This window comes from Phascolarctos cinereus, unplaced genomic scaffold (genome assembly GCF_003287225.1).
Source record: "Phascolarctos cinereus isolate Bilbo 61053 unplaced genomic scaffold, phaCin_HiC Scaffold_7;HRSCAF=346, whole genome shotgun sequence".
NCBI classification, from domain to species: Eukaryota; Metazoa; Chordata; class Mammalia; order Diprotodontia; family Phascolarctidae; genus Phascolarctos; species Phascolarctos cinereus.
Window position 1 is genome coordinate 50,026,832 of NW_027556180.1, and position 26,369 is coordinate 50,053,200.

At 37.3% G+C, this 26,369-nt stretch overlaps 1 protein-coding gene across 2 annotated transcripts in view; it reads left to right on the plus strand.

The window, feature by feature from the left end:
• Nucleotides 1-26,369, plus strand: part of PLOD2 (procollagen-lysine,2-oxoglutarate 5-dioxygenase 2) — a 111,870-nt gene that overhangs the window by 12,368 nt on the left and 73,133 nt on the right. For both annotated transcript variants that reach the window (XM_020980955.2, XM_020980956.2), the window contains exons 2-3: nt 21,895-21,986; nt 26,219-26,355. In XM_020980955.2, coding sequence (XP_020836614.1) covers nt 21,895-21,986; nt 26,219-26,355 — 229 coding nt within the window. The remainder of the gene's footprint in view (nt 1-21,894; nt 21,987-26,218; nt 26,356-26,369) is intronic.

Genomic DNA, 26,369 nt, shown 5'->3' on the forward strand with positions numbered 1-26,369 from the left:
TTTTAACTCAGTTACTCAAAAATTATTAATACCTACCATGTTCAGGAATATTCTTCAGCATCAATATAGGGCTAAAAACAAAGAAAAGGTGCTCACTAGATACTTACTAATTCATTTCCTTGTGGTATGCTACTGTAAACACTATGCTAGATCCTGGGATGGAAAGATTCAGAAGAAATGTTCTCTGTATTCAAGGAGCTTACAATAAAGTTCTGACATCACCAAAAAGAATCCTTAAAGCAAAACAAAATAAAACCAAAAAACAAATTAGGAGAGCATAAATTTAAGCAGAAAACCCTCAAATCTTGAGTAATACAGGCCAATTTAATAGAGAATTTATCCCGATAAATATTTCCCCCAGTGTTAAATCAAGTGAGCCTCATAGTTTATGGCTGAAGTTACTCTGCCATTTTTCTCTAAATACAGGATTTTTGTATTTTCTTAATTTTCTCAGAACTCAATGCTTACATAAGAAAAGCATCTGAATTCTCAACTATTTCTTAGCTGATGGGCTAAAATCACCCTTGAGAGATGAAGTAATTGAGATTTTTCTAGGCTTTCTGGTATTTATGGAGGTCAGAGATAGTTAAGAGTGTCCAACTCAAACTTGGGGTAGATTGGTTACCCAAGTTTTCTGCAAAGTCCTAACAACAATTTAGTGGGTGACAAGTCACTGTGCTTTCTTGTTAGTTAAATGGTGAATGATATTTAAAAGAAGTTAAGAATATTGTGTCTCTTCATATAGTCTCTCTACATGTATTTAATCTATTTATTGAAACCAGAATTTCTATGGTATTTCTTGCTGTGGAAATTCACAAGTTACTTAACTTTGTTTGTCTCAGTTTACTCATTTGTAAAATGAGCCAGAGAAGGAAATGACAAACTTCTCTAGGATCTTTGCCAAGAAAACTCCCAAAAGGAGTGGGGTACAGTAGGACATGACTGAAATGACTCAAACAGAAAGTCTTTTTTTATGATATGACTAGGAGAGACCCAATCTTTTTGGAACTCAACATACAACAGTAATTGGATATTATGCCACTAAGCTCCAGTTGATTATGCTGGGAGGTATATATCTGCTATACAATTAGAGATAAGGACTGGGCCTGTGATAACATTTTTATATAGAACTGCTGGATGAAGAGATTCACTTTATCAGTGTAGACAGTCATCTTTGGGACTTGACAGTTTTTGAGAGTAGCTTAGGGCAGAGGTGTCCAATTCCCATGGTGCTTGCAAAGCTCCTTAGTACAGCCCCAACCAGATTAAAATGTAATTGGGAAATCTTTAACAAAACAAGTAAAATACATAGATAAAGTTAATTTATGATTTTCTAAGTCAATATGCAGCCTGCAGAGTTGGGCCTCAGACACTGTGAGCTTAAGTGACATTGGTCCTCGTACAGAAAACAATACCTTGTATTATTGACTTAAATAACAATTTTACAAAGGATGAATACATTCTGTTAAAAATAAAGGGCATATTATTGAGCTATAATTCAATAAATATATTTCAGTTTTTTGTATTTTGTTTTCTAATAAAACAGTGATAGATTTGTAGAACTCAGAAAATGGTTAGTGAAAATGTGTGTTAGATTTTGTAAGCATCATATATTTTTAAGCTGGTTTCTGACAGGTGCTACAAGGACCACAGTCCACTTGAAATCTTCTAACAAGTAGACATAGTGTTGCTATTGTCATTGGTTAAGCAATAGCTATAGATGCCAGGTGTGCTATAGATGCCAGATATGAGAGAGTCAACGTTGTATTGAATGTGAAGATTTTAGAACAAGGGTGGTATTTATGGCCTGACAGGCTAACCCACTTTAGCACAGAAACCTGCAGATAGACACTTAAAAAAATAAAGAAGTTGTCAATATTCTTAGGCCCCATGCATTTTTGTAATTTAAATACTTATTAAGTATCTGGTACAATTACAATTGTATAATTTTCTGCAGTTCATAAAAATTCTGTGCTAGGTGCTGTAAGAGCAAATGCAGAATCAGAATTTGAACACAGGTTTTCCAGCCTCCAAGCCCTGCACTCAAGCCCCAATGTCACTCTGCCTATAGTCTAATAGAGGAGATAATACAGATATACCAGTACTTACAATATGAAGTAGTATTATGTGAATTCCATAAGAATTCCAGTATGAATTTCATTACCATGAGATTTTAGAGAAGGAATCATTGTTGGCTAGAGAGAAAGAGATGGAAATTAAGCAGGAATTCATTAACCCTAACAGACTACAGAATTCATTAAGCTCTGTGGAAATCAAACTCATCCATTCTAACTCCCGACGAACCATACTATCTTAAATCTTTCAGGAGTATGTCTTTTTTTTTTTCACTGTTGGCTCCCTGAGGATTTAGACTCTGCAAGTCTGATGAAGCAATTGGGTACAGAAAATATGGGGCCAGCTTTCCAATCAGTTTATCCTTATTTCTTGCAACAATATTTTTCCCAAATCAGCTGATGACTCTTCTTCCAGATTAAGGGTGACCCAGTTGGCAAGAGCACACTGACATCAATATAGATCTTACATTACTGAAAATCAGCCAAAGGAATGAGAATTTTATGTTACAAACATTTGGTTTAAATACATTTTGTTTATAGTCGCTCCCAATTCCTTTCCCCCTTTTTTAAAACAGTGATAGAGTCCTGAGTAAGTAGTTTTGCTGACGCTGGGAGAAATAAACACTCCTTCCATGGCCTCAAACTACTTAGTGGGATTAGAAACCCAGGCACATTTTAAGAGTCTGGCAGAGACTTGGGGGTCTACACATGGAAAAACTCAGTTATTTTATGGATGAACACATAGATTAGAATAAATCTGGAACTTAGAGATTGGTTCCCAGGGAAAGAAACTATTTAAAAAAGATAGCATCTTTAAATTTTTGACTGCAACTCTTACTAGGGTTGTCCTGTCATAAAGGAACCTCTTTGGGTGAGTGCTTTAATGGTCTCATCAGGTAACTATCCTTTACCAATTCTTTTCTTTGGGGAAGACATTTAACTCTTATTGCTGTTCTCCCACTTCAGTTTTAGAGGTGATATTTTTATATTTGTGGGATTATAGATTTAGAAGTAGCAGGGACCTTATAGATCATCTGGTCTAGAAGTTCTTGACCTGGGATCATTTATCATGTTTTAAAAATAATATTTTGATGATTATTTTTAATTTAATTTATTCTTTTAAAATCAAGCAAAAATATGCCTTCTCTCCCTTCTACCCTTTCTCCTTTGTTCTTCTGATGCTTTTCATTTCATTCTGCATCAGTTCACACAAAACTTCCCAGGTTTCACTAAAACTATCCTTATCACCATTTCTTATAGCACAGGAGTATTCTATCACATTTATATACCATAAGTTGTTTAGCCATTATCTAATTGATGAGTGTCCCATTAGATTCCCATCCTTTGTCACCTCAAGAAGAGCTGTAAATATTTTTGTATGTTCTTAGAGAAAATTTATTTTGTTTAGGACCAATCCTTCCTTTAACTTCCCTCTAATTCCCTTTCTTCTTGAACCCTTTGTCTTCTATTTCCTTGTTGAGTGAAGTATATTTATCTACCCAACTCTGTGTGTGTGTGTGTTTCTTCCTTTGACCAGTTCAATTGAGAGGGCTGTTCAATAATCAGCTGCCCTCTTCCCCTCATTGTATACACTTTTACTTGCATGTTCCTGATTATACAAGATAATTTCCCTTAAACTTCCTTTCCTTTTCTGTCTCTCCCCAAACCACATTCCCCTTGCCTTTTCCTTCCATCCTTCTAAGGTCATTAAGGTCTAATCACTTATAGGCAATCTGTTCAATTAGACATCCTCTCTGACCCCTGGTAATGATAGAGTTTAGAGGGGACACATATCATCTTACCCTATGAGAATAAGTGAGTTTATCCTCACTTAGTCATCTAATTGTTAGTTCATCTTTACACACACACACACACACACACACACACACACACACACATATATGATGTATGTATGTGTGTGTGTGTGTGTGTGTATGTATGTGTGTATGTATCTATATGTATTTCTCTTCACTCTTATGTTTATACTTACAAGTTTCCATGCAGCTCTGGTCTTTTTGTCTAGAATGCTTCGAAGTTCCTAATTTCTTTAAAGGTTCAGTTTTTCTCTCCATTTGATTGTTTTCAGTATGCCTCAGTAAGTCATTATACTCAGTATACTCAGTAACTGGGTAAGTTATTCTTGGCTGTAATCCTATTTCCTTTACCTTCTGGAATATTGTATTTCAAGCTCTCCTTTCCTTTATAGTGGTAGCTGTTAAATCATATGTAATCCTGGCTATGGCTCCTAGCTACTTGAATTATTTCTTTATGGGTTATTTCAGTGTTTTCTTCTTTGTGTTTGCAAACTCTGGATTTTGGCTAGAATATTTCTGGGAGTTTTCTTTTTGGTATATCTTTCAGGAGGTTATTGTTGGATTCATTCTATTTCCATTTTGCCCTCTCATTCTAAGAGATCTGGACATATTTTTTAAGATTCTTGAATTATGTCTAGGTTTTTTTTTTTGTCATGGTTTTCACAGAGTCCATCTTAATTTTTTTCTCCTTAATTTGTTTTCGGTTCAGTGGTTTTTGCTGAGATACCTTACATTTTCTTCTATTTTTTTATCTTTTGATTTTGTTTTAACATTTCTTGTCTCATATCATGGTCTATTCTAATTTTCAGGGAGTTTGTTGCTTGGGCAAGGTTTTGTATCTCTTGTGCCAAGATTTTAATTCTTCTTCCATTTCTTCCCTAAGTATAACTGACTGGCATCTCAAGGTTTCATATCCAGCTATCTCAACTAATGTAGACAGAATTAACTGAGAACTATAAAGTGAGTTAAAAAACAGGAGCCTTTATGCTTCCAGTTTGGATGTCATAAAATTCAAAGGAAAGCCTGTCAGGTTCTCATCTCATAAGTTTTCTGTTAACTCTTGTTAGTTAATGACAAAGCTGCTGGTTGGCATCTGTTCTGGCATCTTGCACAACATCTCCATATCCCAGTATGAATCTGGCCTGGCCAGACTCCTTCCCTAGTGTTCACAATACACATCTGTCTGCCTCTCCATGCCAGCCTGGGCTAGAAATAGTGGTCCTGTGCAAATTATTCTTGGATACCTCCCTCGGGAGTTTGTCTGGTGTGTTTTCTAGATTGGTTTTGAGGAGTTTAGGGAGGGAGGAGGAGCTTTTGTACTTCCTGCTACTTGCCATCTTGGCTCCAATGATAACTATATTTTAGTATAATTTGTTTTCTTTGCTTTATGTATTTAAATATTATTCTGACAAGGGGTCCATAGGCTCCACCATATTGCTAAAGGGATCTGTGATACAACAAAAGGTTACAAATTTCTTATCTAGTCTACTAATCCCCTCATTTTATGGATGCGGATTCAGACTCATGGAAACTAACTGACTTGCCCAAGGTTCACCCAGGTAGTAAGGTTAAAAAGTGGGATTTGAACTCATGGACTCTTAACTCCAAATTTTACAAACTTTCCACTGTCCAATGCTCTGTCTCATAAAATCTACTCTGATGCGGTGTGGAGGTGAACTTGGGTTCTTGAAAGTCAACCTCCAACAATTCCTGCCATGTTGGAAGGGCTTTGAAAATGGGCCCAATGTCAGATATGTCTATTGCCCAAAGACCAACCTTGCCTAGTTACTTTAGGCTTATAACCAGGTTGGCTGTAGAGTTGATGACTTTTGGGCCATAGAAACTTTAGAAGTGCCAATAATGAGTTGTAAAAGGACTTTGATCCCCTTTGTTCAAAGGAGTACCAACACTAATGAAATCATAGGTCCTTGAAGTATTTTGATATTAGCCCATTGATAGATTTAGCTGTGATTCATTCATCATAAAATTAGGTAAAAATGATCTTGTAACCTCTTCAATACTATAATTCTACATTTGTTTGATTACCTCTGGTTTGCAGAGTTGGCATCATAAGAAGGGGCTGCTGTGGCAGGTCTAGACAAGGCCAAGGGTTACAGATTCTATGCCTTATCACAGATCACATTCTAGTTATAATGTGCATGGCAATGGGATGGTAATATATAACCAGACATTAATAAGATGCTGGTGACCTTAAGCTTTAGAACCAAAAGGCACTCTTAGGCCAGCTAGTTTAAACCCCAGAGCTTTGTGGATGAGAAAGCTAAGGCTCAGAGAGTTTAAATGACTTTCACAAGGTTTTATAGTAGCTGTATATACATTAACATATATATGTATACATATATATATATGTATATATATATACATATATATTATATCAACTATCTTATAAAGACTTATTTCAATTTTTTTAAGGCAATTGGGGTTAAGTGCCCAGGGTCACACAGCTAGTAAGTGTCAAGTGTTTAGTCTGAGGCCGGATTTGAACTCAGGTCCTCCTGACTCCAGGGCCAGTGCTCTATTCACTGCGTCACCTAACTGCCCCTATTTCAAACTTTTAAAGTAATAATGATGATGATGAAGAAGAAAGCCGTTTTAAAGGTTTGCGAAGGAAGTGGAAATTAAGGGGATGCCAATCAATTGAGGAATGGCTGAACAAGTTGTGCTATATAAATATAATGGAACACTATTGTGCTATAAGAAATGATGAGCAAGCAGACTTCAGAAAAACCTGGAAAGACTTGTATGGTCTGATGCTGAGTGAAGTGAACAGAACCAGGAAAACACTGTTCACAATAACAGCAACACTGTGTGAAAATCAGCTTTGATAGACTTAGCTTTTCTCAGGAATACAATGATCTTACTTCCATGAGACTCATGATGGAAAGTGTTATCCACATCTAGAGAAAGAACTATGGAGTCTGAATGCAGATTGAAGCAGACTATTTTCACTTTTTGTTTTTTGTTGTTTTTTTCTTTCTTGTGGTTATTCCCTTTTGTTCCGATTCTTCTTTTACAACATGGCTAATGGAGAATACATTAAATATGATTGTATGTGCACACCCTATATCAGATTGCTTGTCATTTTGGGGAGGATAGAGTGAAAGGAGGGAGGGAAGGAGAAAAAAATTTGGAACTCAAAATCTCATAAAAGTGAATGTTGAAAGGTGTTTACGTGTAATTGGAAAAAAATACTATTAGATGGGAAAAAAAGAAAAAAAGCTTGTAGAATATTTTCTACACATTATCTCATTAGAGTCTTAATAACAGCGCTATGAAATCACTATTGCAGATATCTACATTTTACTAATGGGGAAACGGAGGCTTAGAGAGATTAAATGACTCACCATAATCACCATCTAGTAAATGTCAGAGGCAGGATTTGAACCAAGTATTCTCTTGACTCTAAGCCCAACATTTTTAATGAAATAATACACTGCCTTTCTGGTGGTAGTAGGTTAGGAACATGTCTTCTCTTAATAATGAATAAAAAAAGATCAGAGAACTGAGAAGGGTGGGTCAAAGCACTGGACCTTTAGAAGACTGATAAAGTGAAAGGCCCCTTAGAGTTTGAGAAATACTGGCTTAGATAAACGGTGTACAAATTAAAGTGGTGCCTTCTTTGACCTTCCATCTGCACTTTCAGAATTTTCATTCCTTGGGATATATAAAATAATTTTTTCCAAACTAATTATGACTTTAATTTTTTTTGAAAAATATACACTCTTCCTCATTCCAATAATTAGACCAACATCTTAACGTAAACTTTAGAATTTTTTTAGGGTAATGATTGTACCAAGTAGTTTTTTTTCTTTCAAACTATTTTAATTAATTACAGATTTAGTCATCCAATCAGGCTTTAGTTTATTTTTACTGTATAGGCTTTTATATACTACAGCTGCTTGCCAGTTCAAGATTTCATTACATTTTTAATCAGCCATATGTTTCTCTTCCTTCATTTGATTCAGAAAATGCTGGAGAGTAGCCTACATTTTCCAGGATATAATCCAGAGAAAAAGGTCATCTGTTCTATAGATTACATGAAGTTAACCCAAGGATGCATGCTTTTTTGTGTGTCACAGAGAAAATAGCAGAGTGAGTAGCTACTGCTATAAAGGACTATTTCCATAACAGACGAATGAAACTGGAGTGGACTGTCTGGACTTGTCTTGTACGTCCTTATTCCTTGGCTGCCCCACATACAATAGATCCTCAGCACAGCTTATTGGCATCTCCAGGTTACATCTCTAGCTACCTCAGCCAGTTCAGGCATCATTAACAGAGAACTGGAAAGTAAGTTAGTTAGAAAACAGAAGCTTTTGTGCGACATTATGAACTCTAAAGAAAAGCTTATCAAGCTCTCCTATGGCCTATCCACTATTAACCCTCAGGTCTGGACACTATTTTAACCTCTGCATTTATTTGTTTTCAGTAGTTTAAAAGCAATAAGTTAGAAGAGAAGATGAAGCAGGCACATTGACTGTAGTTAGTGAAAACTAACAAGTTGACAATATGGGAAGATACAGGAAATTATTTAAATTGGTATAAGAAGTTTTATAAAAAATGGCTGGTTTGGATTATTTTGTGTAAACACATCGATACATCCCAGCAGCCGTTACTTCTGTAGCCCTCTGCCAGAGGCAGGTAGAACTATGGGGAAAGAGCTTTGAATTTAGAATCAGAAGCCCTGGATGTGAATTCTCCCAAATTATCACTTTTGCAAGTCATTGTTTTCTCACATGCAGAAAGAAGAGATTGGGTAAGACCAGAGGATGTCAAACACTTGGTAACCATTACGGCTGCAATGCTCCAGAGTTCTGCCCAACCAGATTAAAGTGTGATTGGGAGATACAATAGACAACGGATAATGTTAATATCTGGTTTTCTAAGTCAATATGCAATTTGCCAGGATACTTATGTACATGTTTCTACTTGATTTTGCCAGCAGTGAATTAGGTGATCTCAAAGGGTCACGTTTGTGTCAGTGCTCTGCTTCGTGGCCACAACCATCTTGTTCTTCCTTTACTTTCTTGGAGCTCACAGTAGAGATGCTTCGTGGATGCCCTTGGCACTGAGTCAGTGCTTATCTTAGAAGACTCTCTGTGCTTCAGATGACAGCCTCTACCTCGTACCCTGGCAAACATGGTTCAGTAGAAATTCACCAGGGTGGTCACAGGACCTGAGTTCTAGTCTTGACTCTGCCACTTATTACCTGTGCCACCTTGAGCAAGTGACTTAACCTCTCCGGGACTCTTTCTTTAAAATGAGTAGGATGACCTCACATCCAGCTAATCTGCAAAGATGACCAAAAATGAGGTAATATTAGAAGGGTTGTGTAGAGACAGGTGTACTAATACATTGTTGGTGGAGCTATGAATTGGTAGTCATTCTAGTAAGCAATTTGAAATTATGGAAAGGGAGTGATCAGAGAGTGACCAGAGATTCCACTGCTAGGCACAGACCCCAAGGAGGTCTTTGACAAAAAGAAAAACTCCCTAGACAAAGTAAATGTTCATCAATGGAAAATAGCTAAATAAATTGTGGTACATGAACTGTATTACTATAATTATTAATCATTATTATCAATAGTATGGTGCTATAAGAAACAATAAACATAAGGATAGACACACTTAGAAAGATTTACATGAAATTGATGCAAAATAAAAACAATGTACGCAATGACTACAACAATATAAATGGAAAAAAACACCAAAAACCAACTGAAGACGAATGTTCCAAATTGAAAAGGCCAAGCTTGGCCCCAAAGAAGAGACAAGAGGCTTTGCTCCTTTGCAGAGGTGGAGGTCAAGAGAGTATAGAACTGTGCTTATAATGTCAGATTCTTTTTTTTTTTTGATGTGTTGATTGTTTGCTGAAACTTTTTCTCTTTAAAAAATATTTGTTATAAGGCATAACTCTTATAGTTCTTCTCATAGAGAGGAGAGAATATGGAAGAAATAAATATGTTATATAAAAATAAAAAAACCCAACAACTTTAAATCCATGTTCATAGTAATCACCATGAGCCTTGAAGGAAAAGAAGGAAAAGAATCAACGATAATGCAAAGTATTCATCCAAGGTGACATCTTCTTTATCCACAGACGCCATCACTTTTCCTTCTTTCCTTTGCAAGTTGAACTGGCTTGTCTACTATATTAGCAAACATTGATGAAGCAATTGATGTCTTTAGAGCACTGAGCTAATCACTAAAGCTGATACCATCAGTAGACATAACACAGTCTCTGACTTCATCAATCAAAAAACATTTATTAAATACTTATTAGTAGGCGATTCAGGGGATAGTGCACTGGGCTGGGTCTGGAGTCAAGAAGATCTGAGTTCAGATATGGCCTTAGACACTTACTAGTGGTGTGACCCTGGGCAAGTCACAACCCCTATTTGCCTTAGTTCCTCATCTATAAAATGGGGACACACTGGAGAAGGAAATGGCAAGCCTCTTCCATATCTTTGCCTAGAAAACCCCATGGACAGAGTCCTTGGGGTCACATAGACTTGGACACATCTGAATGACTGAACCATAGGTGATGATAGTAGCTACTGGGAAAACAGTAACAGAGCCAAAATAATTCCTTTCCTCAAAGAGTTTATAGACTATCAGGGAAAACAGCCCATACTTATTTAAGTAAACACAAAACCTATCAATGGTAAATTCAAAGTAAGTTGGGGGGGTTGGCATTAATAGCTGGAAGGGCCAGAAAATGCCTCCTTTAGAGGCAGCCGTTGAAGTGAGCTTCTAAGCAAGCTAAGGATTTATTTGAAGAGGGGGAGGTGAGGAGGAATATGTGTTAGGCATGGAAGTACCCTGTGCACAAGCCCAGAGTTGGGAGGTAAGCTGTTGTGTGTGATGTACCATAAAGTATATGAAGGGGAAAGGTATGCTGGGGCCAAGTTAGAATTGGCTTTAAATGTCAAACCTCTGTTTGGCATTCATATTTAACCCACAGGGGAGAATTCATCCAGTTGAAGTGGGTAGTCAGCAGTCATATATACTGAAGAAAGGTATGAGGATTAGAGAAGAAGCCATTGGGTTTGGCAATTAAAATATTGTTGGGAACTTTGGATAGAGCCCTTCCAGTTGAAAGTTGGAGGTGTGAAGTGAGATTGCAAGGAGGTGAGAAAGGAGTGAGAGGAGGAGTCTAGACTACAAGACACAAAGTTTTTGTTTGCTTACTTTTTTAGCTCTTTGGCTGGGAAATAGAGGAAGGAATGATAGGATCAAATGAAAGGATTGTTATTTGTTTTTTTTAAATTTTTTTAAAATTTTGTTTGTTTAAGGATAGGGAAAACTTAGGCTTCTCTCTTGAATCTTGCAGTCTAGGAGTGGAATAAGACTGTTAACTGAGATAGCAGTAATACACAATATTACATCATCAGTACATTAGAGTAGTGAACAGTTGTTTTTTTTTTCCCCTCCTTTCCTATTTACCCTTTACCCTTTCTCTCCAAGTCTGTTTGAGGCTTCAAATAAATAGTAAATCTTATACTGTACTTTGGAAAGTTTATTTTTTGGGGGGAGGGGCTGAAGGGCAGGGAGAACACCTCAGTACTAAATGGGGGAATTATGGCTCAATAGAAGTTAGTCTGGAAAAAAAAAAGTTCTCAGGGTTTCAGTGGACTGATGGCTCAAAATAAGTCAACAATGTGAATGGATGGTTAATGAAGCTGATGCAAATTTAGGCTGACTTTAAAGGCATAGTGTCTTTCAGGACTGAGAAGAGAATCCCACTCCTTTTTGCCCTGCCAGATCATATATTTAGTTGTTGGGACCATGTTTTAGGGAGGATGTATTAAAAAACAAACATATTGGAGATGTTTATCCCTAGAAGATAATGATGGTAGGAGTGATGTGACAGCTGCTTCCAAGAATCGGATGTTCTGTCATGTGGAAGATGGATTAGGCTTGTTTTTCTTGGTCTCAGAAGGCAGAAACTTGGAGCACTGGACGGAAGTTTAAATAAGGGAACATAAGTAAGTTAACAACAAACTCCCATCTCCACTTACCAACAACCATAAACTGACAAAACATCCTTTCTAATAATTAAAGCTGTTAAAAAGTCAAATGATCCCCTTGGGTAGTGGAGGGTAAAAGGAAGTCCTCTCAAAGGAAGTCTTCAAATAAAGGCTGTATGTCTATTTGTCATGTGTATTATGGAGAATAGTCTCATGAAGGTAAAGCTTGGCCTAAGGTTCCCTATAATTCTGAGATTCTGTGTTATATGTTCCTTTCTCAGCTTTGATACTTAATGGTTGATTGGCCTTGATCAAGTCCCTTTGACTCTTTGTGGCTCAGTTTCCTCATTTGTAACATGAGAAGGTTAGACTAGATTACATCTATGAACCTTTCCAGGTCTAAACTGTATTAATATTGCACCTTTTTAGATTTCTTAAAGAGGATTTCCTTTGGAGTTCCACAGGGTAAGTGTGTAGTGAGGTGTGCTGGTGATTATAAACTTGAAAAATAAAGTAGGAAAACTAGGATACTGAGAAGATTGGGATGAAGGGTAGTATAGGAACATGGTTCATATAACAGTCAGTAGTCTGGAAGAAGTCAGTAAAGTAGGAAACTGAGAAGGCCAAACTGAAGGGCCATATAGGACTGTGGTCCAGATAATAGTCAAGAGGCTAGAAGTCAGTCAAGTCAAGGTAAACAAAATCAAGCATGGTGATTTAACTCAAGACTTGGCCACCGTGATGTCTGGGTGTTAAGCCAATGGTAGTCTGGGAAACAGGCATACTTAGATTCCAATAACCCGGGGCAAATTTTCGGACAACTTCATTTAAGTGCCAGGTCACCCCTATTTGACCTGTTGGGGATTATGCAACTGTTCTCTGCCTTTGGGAGTCTTGAAGCACCCGTTCTTTGCCATGACTAGGATTTGATACCAAACTACCTCTTTAAAACAACTGTAGCCAGATATTTGTCTGCAGGTTGCAAGGTGTTTTGCAGAAGCCCTTTTCTTTAAGTGAGAGGATTGGAAATAATAATATCTGAGTTTTCAAATCCCAGATGCCTTTTGGGTGTGAGAGCAAGTAATATTGTTTGTGCCCACTTGGATGAGGGCCATGAAACTGTAGTCACTGGGTCAGATTAATCTCAACAAACTCTCAATTACATCTTGAATACAGATTCCTGGCATATAGTATATGTTCCCTGACACAGCATCTGGGCAGCAGCTGGATTACCATAGCCCACTCAAAGAACAGTTGATTATCACTGTTTCCTTTTTCTTTCTGGAAGTTTCTGTCTCCGATCACTTGGAATCCATCATGTTAAATTCCTTTGCCTATAACAGAGGAAGGTCTTCCCTTTGTTATTAAAATGGAATGCTTGGTCATGGAGCCTTAGGATAATAGGGTTGAATGGGACCTTATAGGTCATGTAACCTCCCATCCAGTGCAGAAACAAGCTTTATATGATTCCTGATAGCTTTTCATCTAGCTTGTACTTCACCGATTTCACCATCTCACAAAACAAACCATTACATTTTTTTCTTGGATATGTTTTGCTCTTCTAATAATGAAGAGTCCAAATTCATTCCTTCTGTAATATCTGTCCATTAGTTCTAGCTGCACTCTAGAGACTGTTAACAAGTCAATTAGCCTTTGCAGAGCCTATTCCCTCATCTGCAAAAGGTGAATAATGCAAGTAGTGTCTACTTTATGGGGTTATTGTGAGGATCTAATAAAATAGTGTGTGCTGGGCATTTTGTAAACCTTGAAGTGCCACATAAACATCAGCCATTCTTCTGGTTACTGTTGCTGCTACTGTTACTGCTACTCTCTGAAAGGATTCACTTAACACAAATTTAATTTAATTATCAAATTAAATTAATTTTCCATCAATATGATAGCTCTTCAAATATGAAGACTACTGTTACATGCCTTACTTCTTCTTGTCTTGTCCTGCTTAAACAGTTATTTTCTTTTTTCTTTTTTTTTTTTTTTTGCTAGGCAGTGGAGTTAAGTGACTTGCCCAGGGTCACACAGCTAGTAAATGTTATGTGTCTGAGGTCGGATTTGAGCTCAGGTCCTCTTGACTCCAGGGCTCTATCCACTGCACCACCTAGCTGCCCCTAAACAGCTATTTTCAATGATGGTTTATTGAATGATAGAATTTCCTTACCAACATTCTCCTTTGGATAGATTCACCCTTAAATCATAACATCCATAGCTTAATGCAATATTATATATATGGTCTGGTCAATTTGGATTACAGTAGTACTTTCATGTCCCTTAGTCCAGACACAAATGCATTGTATCTTTTGGACAGCTGTGTTATACATTTGGATGACACTAAACTTAAATTCATCTAAAATCCAGATTTTTTTTTAATATAAACTATTGTTGTATTGTATTCCCTAGGCTGTTCACATGCTGTTGACGTTTTGACACTGTTTAAAAACTACATGTATTCCCACTAAAGTTCGTCTTGTTAGCTCTTGTCCTTTGTGATTGTTGGGGAGAGGATTAGAACATTGAGTGCTTCCAGACCATTGGCCATCAGCCAGCGTTTTTTCCCTTTTTATCTGCTGAGCAGTAGCCTTCTGGAGGTTGCCTGTTAGCCAACGTTGAGCACACTCTTGCCCTCTTTCTTCCCTCCAGGAACCTTCTGCTCGTAGCTTTTCATGGCTTTGCTCAGCCTAGATTTCAAGGGTTTTAAGGCTTCCATGTTAACATGGAGGAAGGCTTTGTGGAACATTAGAGGGTGGGGGCATTTTTGTATTTTGAAACCTTTTTGTAGTTTCTCTTTCTTCCTTTTCAGTGAACTTTCACATGAATCCTCTGCTGTCTCCTTTGCATCTCTTTGCTGGCCTCTCTTCTTCTGAGTTTCAGTCCAGATTGCTTTTGAGCAATTTATGTTTGAATTCCCCTCAGTCATTTCACGACATAAAACTTATTCTTTTGCCACCCAGATTATATGGCATGAGTTCATTTGCTTCACTGTTTGAGTGACTCATTAATTAGGGAAGCAGTAAGATGAATGAACAAATACATAAAGGATCTGGGTTTTAATCTGGGTTCTATTGTCCCCTCTCTGGCTTTCAGTTTTCTTTAAAATGTGGAGATTGAAATAGATGATCTCTAAGGTTACTAACAGTTTTAAAATTCAATTTATTTTTCTAAATCTGGGCTGGGGAGCTTCCAATGAAGAAACTCTCTTTATCAATACAGATTGGCATTTCTTACATACAAGTGAAATCAGAGGTCTGCCGCTCTAGCTCCCATTCCTCCCTCCCCCCCCCAAAAAAGAAGAGAAAAATATCAGTCTATCAGCAGATGTGTATATCATTTGGCTTTTCCAGAGCACCACATATTTTTTCTTTGAAGCCTGTCATATGAGTCTCTCAGTTCATTGGCTTTCCTCTCTCATTAGAATTATCAGTGTATTCCCACAGCTTCTCTGTTGCTAGACCCCAGGTGAACCTGGCACATGGTCCTAGTCCCAAGATCTCTCCCAGAGTCTCAGAGTGGTAAGGGATAGGAAGTCCATACACTCTAATCAATGCCTGAAAAAGCATACTATCTACAGTATACTTAGTGATTTTCCAAGATTTCCTTCAAGATTCTGTGTGTGTGTGTGTGTGTGCGCGCGCGCATGCACATTTTTTGAAGGGAGTAAGGGGAACCTTTCTTATTTCACTTTCATTATCCCATTTAAAAAAATTTATTTATTCATTTATTTATTTAAAAGGCTGCTATCTCAGTGTGGCAGAACCAAGGGGAGCTGTGTTAGCAGGCAAATACTTAAAGGAGTATTTCTAATTGTTAGGAAGCTTTCCTCCTTTCTCTCCTACCTCTCTTCTTTTTTAAAATATTTTTTAATTTTTTAAAATTTTTTTCTCTCTTCTTTCCCTTCTCATTTTATTGGTGGAGGGATCCCCTATAAGGTACATTCTTTACCGATGCAAATTTATACCTTTTCTGCACTTATAACTTTAGAGTGTTGCCTGGGACCCTCAGAGGTAAAAAAGTGACTTGCCAAGGGTCACAGAAAAAAGTATATGGCAAAGGCAGGATTTGAACCCAGGTATCCTTGACTTGGAGGCCATGATTCTACAGTGGCTTCTTATTGAAATTGATTACTTGATTGACCCAACCCATCACCAAGCCATGTAAGGCAAAGCTGATTCATAGGGGATATAGAACCATAGCCACTCTAGACTTACAGTCCATTGGGATTTCTAGATTTGTTCCTCCTTTGTCTTTAACAGACAATCCGTAGAATATGTTGTCATTTGGGGTTTTCTTGGCAAATACACTGGAGTGGTTTGCCATTTCCTTCTCCAGCTTATTTTTCAGATAAGAAATTGAGGCAAAGAGAATTAAGTGACTTGCCCAGGGTCACACAGCTACTAAGTATCTGAGGCCAGATTTGAACTTGGGAAGATGAGTCTTCCTGATTTCCAGCCCAGTGCTCTATTCACTGTACCACAAATACAGAAAACATATATGGAACACCTAGAGATAGGGACTGTTCTGGAATTTTTACCTGGGCATGGCCGCTCCTTTTCAGCACCTTATAGGCTGAGAGAGTTTCTTAGAATACTTGGGAGGCTAAGGGTCTTGTGCCAGGGTCACAATAAGTATGTGTCAGAGGTGAGGCTGGAACCCAGGTGGTCCTGGCTTCTGTACCAGCCCTCTACTGCATCATACTGCCTCTCAACTTTTTTATACCAACCCTTAATTTACATCTCTCTACTTCCTCTGTTTGTCTCTAATTGAATAAATGAATGAACAGCATTTAAGATTATTATAGGCTAAGAAATGTGCAAGGCACAGTTCCTGTCTTTAAGAATCTTATTCTAATGGAGAAGACACACAAGACAGTGGTGGCCAAAGAAGGCAGTTAATTTCTGGGAGGTCATAAAGGTGGATATAGAAGTCTGATACTAAGATGGTCTGTTGCTAAGATCCTTCCTGGTTTCTCAGAAAGATATTAAAAGTGGAAGAAGGGCTGGAGAATCATCAGCCAGGAGGTAAATTTAAGATGAAGATACATCATCTCACAAAGAGCACAGAACTCTGTGGCTTAGCTCCTCCCAGGCATGGTATTTGGTGGTGTTTTTCTGTGCTTTGGGGCTAAGACAAAAAAATCTAAACTTTCTTCTCCATGAGAGTCCTTCAAATGCTTAGTAACAATTCTCTCCCCCTGCCCTGACAGTTTTCCTTGTTCTTTATAGCTGACTCAAGATATATAGGAAGTGGGATAATCCAATAAAAGAGGCAGATGTAGAATGTTGACTTCAGGCCTTACGGGCATTGTTAAACTATAAACTCCTTGAGGGAAGAGGCGATGTTTTATTTCAATGTTGTATCTCTCAGCATAGTGTTCTGTACATTCCATGTGCTTGATAAATGTTTGTTTTATTTGTAGTGTGGTCATATTCTATGGATTTCCTGTTAAAGAACAAGTCTAGAAACTCCCATGGTCTAGAGTGACTGCACTTCTATGCTTCCTATGAAGCAACTTTGCTGTAGATGGCTTGGTGATGGGTTGGGTCAATCAATAATCAAACATTTATTAAGCAACTTCTATATGTCAGTGACTGTGCTAAGCACAGGGATACAAAAAGAGGCAAAAGTTTGTTCCTGCCCTCAAGGAACTTACAGTCTAATATGGGAGACAGCATGCAAACAAATATATGCAAAGCAAGGTATATGTAGGAAAAGTAGGGCATAATAGAGAGAAGGCACTAGAATTAAGAATCAGAATTAAAAGGGGTTAGAAAAGGCTTCCCATAAAAGATGGGATTTTAATTGGGACTTACAGGAAGCTTGGGAAGTCAGTAGGTAGAGTTGAGGGGGGAAGGAATTCCAGGCATGGAGGACAGCTAGAAAAAAATGCCTGGAGCTGTGAGATGGGTGGTCTTGTTCATAGAACAGCCAGAAGGCCAGAGTCACTGGATCGAAGAATACAGCTTGAGGAGGAAAGTGTAAGAAAATGGGAAAGGTAGGAGGGTACCAGCTTCTGAAGGGCTTTGAATGCCAAACAGAGCATTTTGTTTTTTATCCTGTAGGGAACCAATGTAGTCTATTTAGTGCTTCAGCAGGGGACATCCTCTTTAGGAAGAGTCTGAATTCAGGAGTCTGAATTGGCTTCCCTAACATACTCTGGAAATGGAAGTGTCAGAGTAGCTGGCCTAACAGAAATCTGGTGTACAGAAAAAGGGAAATGATAATGCTACTTTACCATTCCTGTTAGGGCAACATTTGCAGCAGCATGTTCATTTCTAGGCCATGTGTGGGACTGGGGAGTAGAAGTTTAAGGTGTGGACATTGTCATATAAAGAACAGTTGAGCCAATTGGCGATACTTAGTAGAGGCATAATAGTCTTCAAATATATGCTGAATTATGGTTTGGAAGACAGATCAGACTTGTTGAACCAGTCTTCCTGGTCATGCAGATTTCTTATTTCATTTTCATTACTTCAAATTATAAAATCCCAGATGGATCTTTTAAAAAAAAATTATATTTTAGCATTGCTATCTATTTCAGTGTGGCAGAACCAAAGGCAGCTGTATTAGCAGGCAAATTCTTAAAGGAAAAGTGGTTCATTAAATTCTTAATGGATTTCACACAGGTTATCCAATACTTTGACTTTCAAAGATATAAAAGGATTGACCAAAAAAAATCTCATTTTTTGGTTATGATTTGATTTTGATTTGACTTTGACAACAAAATCAAACTTACTATTGAACCCTGCATGCATGCCAGCAGTTGTTTTGCTTTTGAAAATCTTGAATTTTATTAGATTTGTTATGCTACCAAAAGGGGACGACTAGGTAGCACAGAGGATGGAGCACAGGACCAGGAGTCAGGAGAGACTTGAGTTCAAATGTGGCCTCAGACACTTACCAGCTGTGTGATCTTAGGCAAGTCACTTAATTCTGCTTGCCTCAGTTTCCTCATCTGTAAAATGAGCTGGAGAAGGAAATATCAAACCACTCCAGTATCTTTGCCAATAAAAGGGTTAAGTGACTTGCCCAAGGTCCCACAGATATTTGAAGGGAGGAAAACATTCCTATCATTGCACTGGAGCTATGTTTTTGCATTATTTGTTTTCTTTTTATATGACTCATGTTGAAAGATTAGAGTAAGATTATAGATTATATGAAATTATAGCTCCTGGAAATGATTTGTATTTTCGTCACCTAACTGGAGTGAGGTAGGAATTATCTAAGGACAGGGTCAGAGACATTAATTTGGATCAATTTGCTTTGGGGGACAAAAGGTTATGAACTAGATTTCCTAGTAAGTTAAATATTACATGTCAACCAGGGTTTTTCTATCAGATAATATGCAAAGTTGGGAGCTTCATTTCATGTTATGATAATTAGGCTGAATAGCTACATAAATGAAAACAGATGGCAGTGTATACTGTAATAATAGCCTTCATAAAATTCTTTTTTTTTCCCTAAGAATCATGTCTATTGGTTTACAAAAAAAAAAAAAGCAAGACCCCTAATTGCAGTAGAATTCTAGACACTCAGAGTAGCTTAGTTTTTTTCTTTGCCTCCTGAGTCATTCTATTGGGTAACATTGTCTAGCCAACATTATTATATCTCTTAGTTATGATGAAATCTTTAATGTCAACCTTATACTGCAAATGGTAGGTGTAAAAATGTATCTAGTCAGTGTCTGTGGTTACAGCTGATTCCCAAGATGTAGGAAATTTTCAATAAGAGATTCATCTAGCTCTGAAACAATCTGTATTTACAGGGTGGAAATTTTCAATGCCAGACTTTCCAATCAAAACAAGATGCTACTTTTGCTAGAGAAAATGGTTTTATTCCTCCTGAAATACATAATTTGTGAAGAAAAATTAATTACTACTCATTACATTCAACAAATTTTGAATTGCATTATTTTAGAGTAATGCTCATATGAAAATATTACTCCAGAATATTTCTTTTGGGCTTGACCATGAATATATGAAGAAAACATAAATTTTCTTTTGAGTTTTTTTCAATGTGCAGCTCTCTGAAATGGTTCAATGGAAAAATATTGATTTCCCCTGAAATTTTGAGTGGAAAATATAGTAATTATATTTTGGAGGAAAACTATTTTTGTCATATTCTAGTAGTATTATTTGCATGTCTGAGTCACTTTTATTTTCTTATTCCTTCAGTGTATGTGAGAGACCAAACTGCAAAATCTGTTTTAAAGTGGATGTAATATTATTGTTAAAATATGTGTGTATATAGATAAAAGACAGTGTACCTTAATGGACAGACTCTTGGACCTGCAACCAAGAAGATATTAGTCAGATGTTCCTGTCACACTTACCATGGGTGTATAAACTAGGGAATTCACTGCCTGTGTGTCAGACAACTCCCCAGGACTCACCCTTCAAATCATTCATTGATATGCACTTTGGATACACCTTGGTGAAGAGAGCAAGATGGTGCTTGTAGTGGAGTTCCTTATACTGACAAAATCACATATCTTTTGTGGGTTAGGATGTGTGTGTGTGTGTGTGTGTGTGTGTGTGTGTGTGTGTGTGTGTGTGTTTATGTATGGGATAATTAGGAATTCTTGAACCTGGGGCAAATTCAGATAAGGGAGAGTAGAGGTAGTATCATTGGGTTATTTCTTCTGGTGCTAGTGGGCCAAGGGACATGGTTAAGTTACAGTTCTGTATGTGTATGTGGTTTGGGGGATTAAATCAATCTGTGATTTTAGGTATGGAAACCCCTTCTACCAATCTAGATCTTAACCAATTAATGACTTAATCTTTAACTCCTAGGGTATTAGTACAATTGGCTTAGAGGTTATCACAAGCTGTAGTCTTTCCATACAAAATACATACACACACATACATACATACATACGTAATATATGGATCTGGGCATCTATGTATGGATCATTCCTCAGCTCCTTTGGCCCCAAGCTGATATGGTCATTCTTGTTCTTAGTTTCATTCACTTACTTCACCAACTATTTCTTAAGCACCTGTTGTATGCATGGCACTTTACTAAAAATAATCCATTTCCTCAAGACTCTTTTTTTTGGAGAGGATATAGCTTGTGTGTAGGTGAGTGAATCCAATATAATTTGAGGAGGGTGAGAGTACCAACAAGTAGAGGACTCACAAAAGGGTTCTTTTAATAGATAAAAGGGGAGTTGAGCCTGGAAAGAAGCTTGGGATTCTAAGAGGATGAGTGAAGAGGAAGGACATTTTAGGCATTAAAGAGAGCCAATCAAAAGCGTAGAGGCAAGAGACATTACTGACTTTAGGGAACAGTAAGTAGATGAGTTGGTGGGAAGAAGGAGGAATTTGAAGAATGGAAGAATGTCAATAGATGGAGATGACAGGGAATGGCAGGAGGGGTTTTATTTCTGGAATAGGACAGTGTACAAAAAGGCACAGAGGTAAGAGGAAGGGGTAATATAAGATTGAGGAATAAGGAGTATTATGTGACAATTTCATAATAGGAATGAATTTATAGTATACCAATTACTTAAATATTTTCATAATATGTCAGCATTAGCAGAGGGAATTTGCATTGAGCACACACACTGGGCTCCAAGTGATGTACATTTTACATCTCATGCATAGGCAGGCAAGTTCCTGATGGCGTAGTTGCTGTCCAGTGTTGGTGACAGGTTCAGTTCTTAGAGTGACTTATGTGTGGACTGAACTATAACTCAGAAGACTTCACTTAAAGTTCACTAATGTCACAATTTTCCCCCCTTAATCTCATCTCCTATTAAAATTAAAGTATGTATTTTGCCAAAGTAGCACAATTAGATTAAACTGTTATTTACAATTAACATTTTGTTCACAACGCATTTTCCAGTTTAACACTGATCTTTGTCCTAGTCTGATTCATAATCCATGGCCCTTTGATGACTCCAATGTGATCTATAGTTATTTGTAATAAACAGTGAAATAAATCATGCTAAGCATGTAGCTTAGCAGCTCAGTACCCCTTCTGATGATGTTTTCTTTTATATTTGTAGATAAATTATTAGTCATAACTGTAGCAACCAAAGAAACCGATGGATATCATCGATTCATGCAAACGGCCAAGTACTTCAATTATACTGTGAAGGTAATGTATTTCCTTTAAATTTATGGGAAATGTTGGAAAACCATGCCTTGTATAAATTTTTCTATAAGATAAAAATAAGTGGGACCCAAAGAAAACAATCAAACACTAGCTGTTATTGATTAATGTATAATCTTTAAAAAATCATCTTGAGGCACTTAGTAGAGTCTTGTGCACCATAACAGCTTAATAATTATTCATTGATTGTAACATTTTGGTTTAAGATTAGAAATTAGGGCTTTGGCATTTGGAGTTTTTATTTGCAATCATTTCTCATACCTACAGTGATTTCCAGTTTTTCCTTGTTCCAGAATGCCTTTCTTTAATGTTGCTGTGCTCATTTGGGGTTTCTTTGACATCCACCTGCCCCCATATTCAGCGCCTCTTCTCTCTTTTTTAGCTTTCTTTTGTAATGTTGTCTTCCCCCATTGGACTGTAAGTTCCTTGAGGGCTGGAACTGTTTTTATTTGTATCTCCAGTACTTAGCATGGTTTAGTCTGACACATTTTTATTAAGTAGTTTCAGTTTTGTCCAACTCTCCTTGACCCTATTTATTTGAGGTTTTCTTGGCAGAGATACTGGAGTGGTTTGCCATTTCCCTCTCCAGCTCATTTGACAGTTGAGGAAACTGAGGCAAACAACATTAAGTGACATGCCCAGGGTCACACAGCTAGTAAATGTCTGAGGCTGGATTTGACCTCAAGTTCACCTAACTGCAGGGCCAGTGCTCTATCTGCTCTGCCACCTACCTGAGATGTTTATTGGCTATTGAATAGGGTTTAGAATTGAGAACGTAATTGCAAGGGAAATTATAAGCCTTTGATATTGTTGTATTTTTAAGGTCTTGTTATAATTTGGTAGTGAATGGGTTTTAAAAAGTCACTTGTGGCGAGTCATGCCTTTAGGTGTATTTATATGTATAAGACTCATGTGTGTATATATATATATATGTATATATGCGTGTGTGTATGTGTATATGTGTATATATATATATGTACATATGTATACATGTATATAGGACTGATAGGAATTGAACCTGTAATTTTACTGGTATAGGGAGCTCCTAGGTTAGGGAAACTCCTTCCATAAGTGCAGGTCATCGCTTTCTCTGCAGTTTAGAGTCTTAGAGAAAGCTGCCTCAGGCTCTTGGAATTTAAGTGATTTATCCAGGGTCATATGACCTGTATGTGGCTGGTGGCTCTGCACAGCCAGCCCTCCCTCACTTAAGGCCAATTCGCTTGCATGTCATGGCATCGCCTCCTCGATGTCATGGTCCTCTTTGAATATGAAGGATGAACAACAACAAAGACAGGCCTTGAACCCAGGTCTTACTTCCTTTGAAGCAAGTTTTCTATCCACTACGCCCCTTTACCTCTCTACATGTCTGTATGTATTTTTATTGGGTAGCTGAGTGGTGCAGGGCAGCTAGGTGGCATAGTGGATAGAGTGCTGGGCTTGGAGTCAGGAAGACCTGAATTCAAATCCAGCCTCTGACACTTAATAGCTATGTGACCTTGGGCAAGTCATTTATCCTTCTTTGCCTCAGTTTCTTCATCTGTAAAATGAGCTGGAGAAAGAAATGGTAAACCACTCCAGTATCTCGGCCAAGAAAATCCTAAGTGGGGTTATGAAGCTGAAATGACTGAACAAAATATTTATACACCTACACAGATTATAATATTATAATATTATGTACTTCCCTCTTATAAGGTGATACATTGTCTCTACACTAAAGTAAATATTTGCAAAAGTTTAGGGCCCCTACCTCATGGAAATGGACATTATTTTTACATTTTTTTTTGCCCCAAATTTCCTCAGTTCTCTTAAGCTAATGATGTGGGTTCTCCAAAGCTGATGATTTAGACTCTCAGGATCCCCTTCTTTCCCATAGCTGTGGTTTCTTCTCCTAAGCTGGTTCATTTTAACAGCACAAACTTTTTAGCACAAAACCGTCACTCAATAACCCACCCACTTTGCATCCTTTCTTTATTTTTATTTTTTTAGCAATTTGTCTACTTTGTGTGTTTCCCAATGCTGAATTAGGTTGGAGTCACATTTTCCCTTGGGTTATACAGTATTTTAGTTACACTGTGAACTAAGTAGACAAACATTTGTAGGCTAGTCTGCTAACCATTTTGCAACTGGTTCTTTTGGGAGATGCTTTCTGCATTCCAAATAATCCAATACAACTAGTTGAATAATTGATGCTAATGATATGAGCTGGGAAAAGTGTCATCTAGTGAAAAAAGCACCATCTCAAGATTTAGGAAACCTAGATTCCAATTCTACTTATCCCATTAACTTAGAAGCATAGATTAGAGAAGCAAGGGACGTTTAGAGGTCTTCTAACTCAATGCCTTTATTTTTGTTGTTGTACAATTGTGTCCAACTCTTCATGACCTCATCTGGGATTTTCTTGGCAGAGATACTGGAGTAGTTTGCCATTTCCTTCTCCAGCTCATTTTACAGATGAGGAAACTGAGATGAGCAGGGTTAAGTGATTTCCCCAGGGTCACACAGCTAGTAAGTGTCTGAGCCTGGATTTGAACTTGGGTCTTCCTGACTCCAGGCCTGGCGCTCTATCCCCTGCACCACCAGAAGCCCAGAAAAGTCGAGGGACTTCCTTCAGCTCATCCAGTTCATAAATGACTGATCTGGGAAGTTAGCTTGTTTTTCTGATTCCAAATGAGTCACTTTTTTCCATTTTATTATGTTGCTTCCCAGAATTAAATGGGGGTTACTAGGTGGGGAGAGTAGGTAAGTACAAAGGAATAAGTCAAAGAGAGGGGATTTTGGGGGCCCAAGGATTCCACCAGACTTGGCAGTGGTGCTCATATTCACCCTGGGCTATGAACTGAAGATTTATTCAGCAGTGTGTACTATAAATATTATTGAAGTGAAGGTGAAGAAAAGCAACCCTGTAGGTTAACTGCTAGTTAGAGGGTGTCCAGACATCCACCGAAGCTAGAGGCCGAGTCTTTGTTCTGTGGGAACCTTTGTTCCTATTATTGTTCCAGTTATGGTGCATTTTGTTTATTTCCTCATTATTTATTTACTAGGATCTATTCCCTGGTTCACTCACCAGCTATTCATTAATTATCCATTGTATAAAACAAGGCACTTGGGAAGATAAATGAACAAATAACAGGTTTTCTGTCCCCATTTCCATAAAAAAAAATATTAGCCAGTTTATGTTAAACTTGGGGGATTTTTTTTTTCTTTTTCCCCTTGATCAGCCCATTTAGGGGCTTATTCCTTCCCTTTGTGGCAGCTGTATTTTCTTCCAAAGCAGAAATCTGGTCAATTAATGAAGCTGAGGACAGACAGAGCCAGCAGGAAGTGTTGATTTCTCTTGGCCAAGCAATTCCCTTAAGACAATAGAATTTCACTAAGCTTTTGAAGGTTGTAGAAGCTGTGGTTAAGATTTATAAAGAGAGAAGGGTGGAATTTTGTTTGATGGCCTCAATTATAACCTGAGCGATCCATTTTTGGTCAGCAGGAAAATAGCTTAAGGCCTAAAAGTTGCTTTGCATTTATCCAGATTCTGTATCTAATTGAAGAAAATATGGTCAAAGTTTTTTTTTTAATTTATGCATTTTCTTTTTTACACTTTGTACTAATGTCTATCTATGATAGAAAATAATCTTTATTTCTTTTCACTTTTAAAAGTTTTCTTTTTTCCTCAAAATGTTTTTGTGAATGGTCTTTAAAAATTAAATGTTATATTTTAAAATAAATCAATCAATATAGTCAACTAAATTTGGCTTGGTAAATATTAATTGAAATAGCCAAAAGATCCTAAGAATTTTTTCAGTCATTTCTTTTGCATTCTTAGCAAGATTCTTCATTTTTTCCATTCATCCTCATTCACTTTTCTTCTTAGATTGTCATACTATATCTGCTCTAGGCTTTTGGTTCTGTTTTCTCCACCCCATTCAGAAATCATGAATGCATTCCCAGACATTTCTGTATCCTTCACTTCACCTTCATTATTCTTTTTTTTTTTTGGTAATTATTACATACTTAATTACACTACAATATTTTATTAATATACTAATATTTAAATGGAAATGTCTTTTTTTTAGTAAGACTTCAGAGATTGATGTCAAGGAATAGAAATTTCTTTTTTTCTTTTTACTAGGATTATCGATTATACATAATTTGAATTTCTTTTACAAATGTTTTTTTTTCTTTTTTTGGTTGTAGTTCAGCAGTCATGTTGATTTTTTTTACAGGTCCTTGGTAAAGGAGAAGAATGGAGAGGTGGGGACAAGGCAAACAGTATTGGTGGAGGCCAGAAAGTGAGATTACTGAAAGAAGCCATGGGAAGTTATGCTGACCAAGAAGATTTGGTTGTGTTCTTTACTCAATGGTAGGAAAATCTCT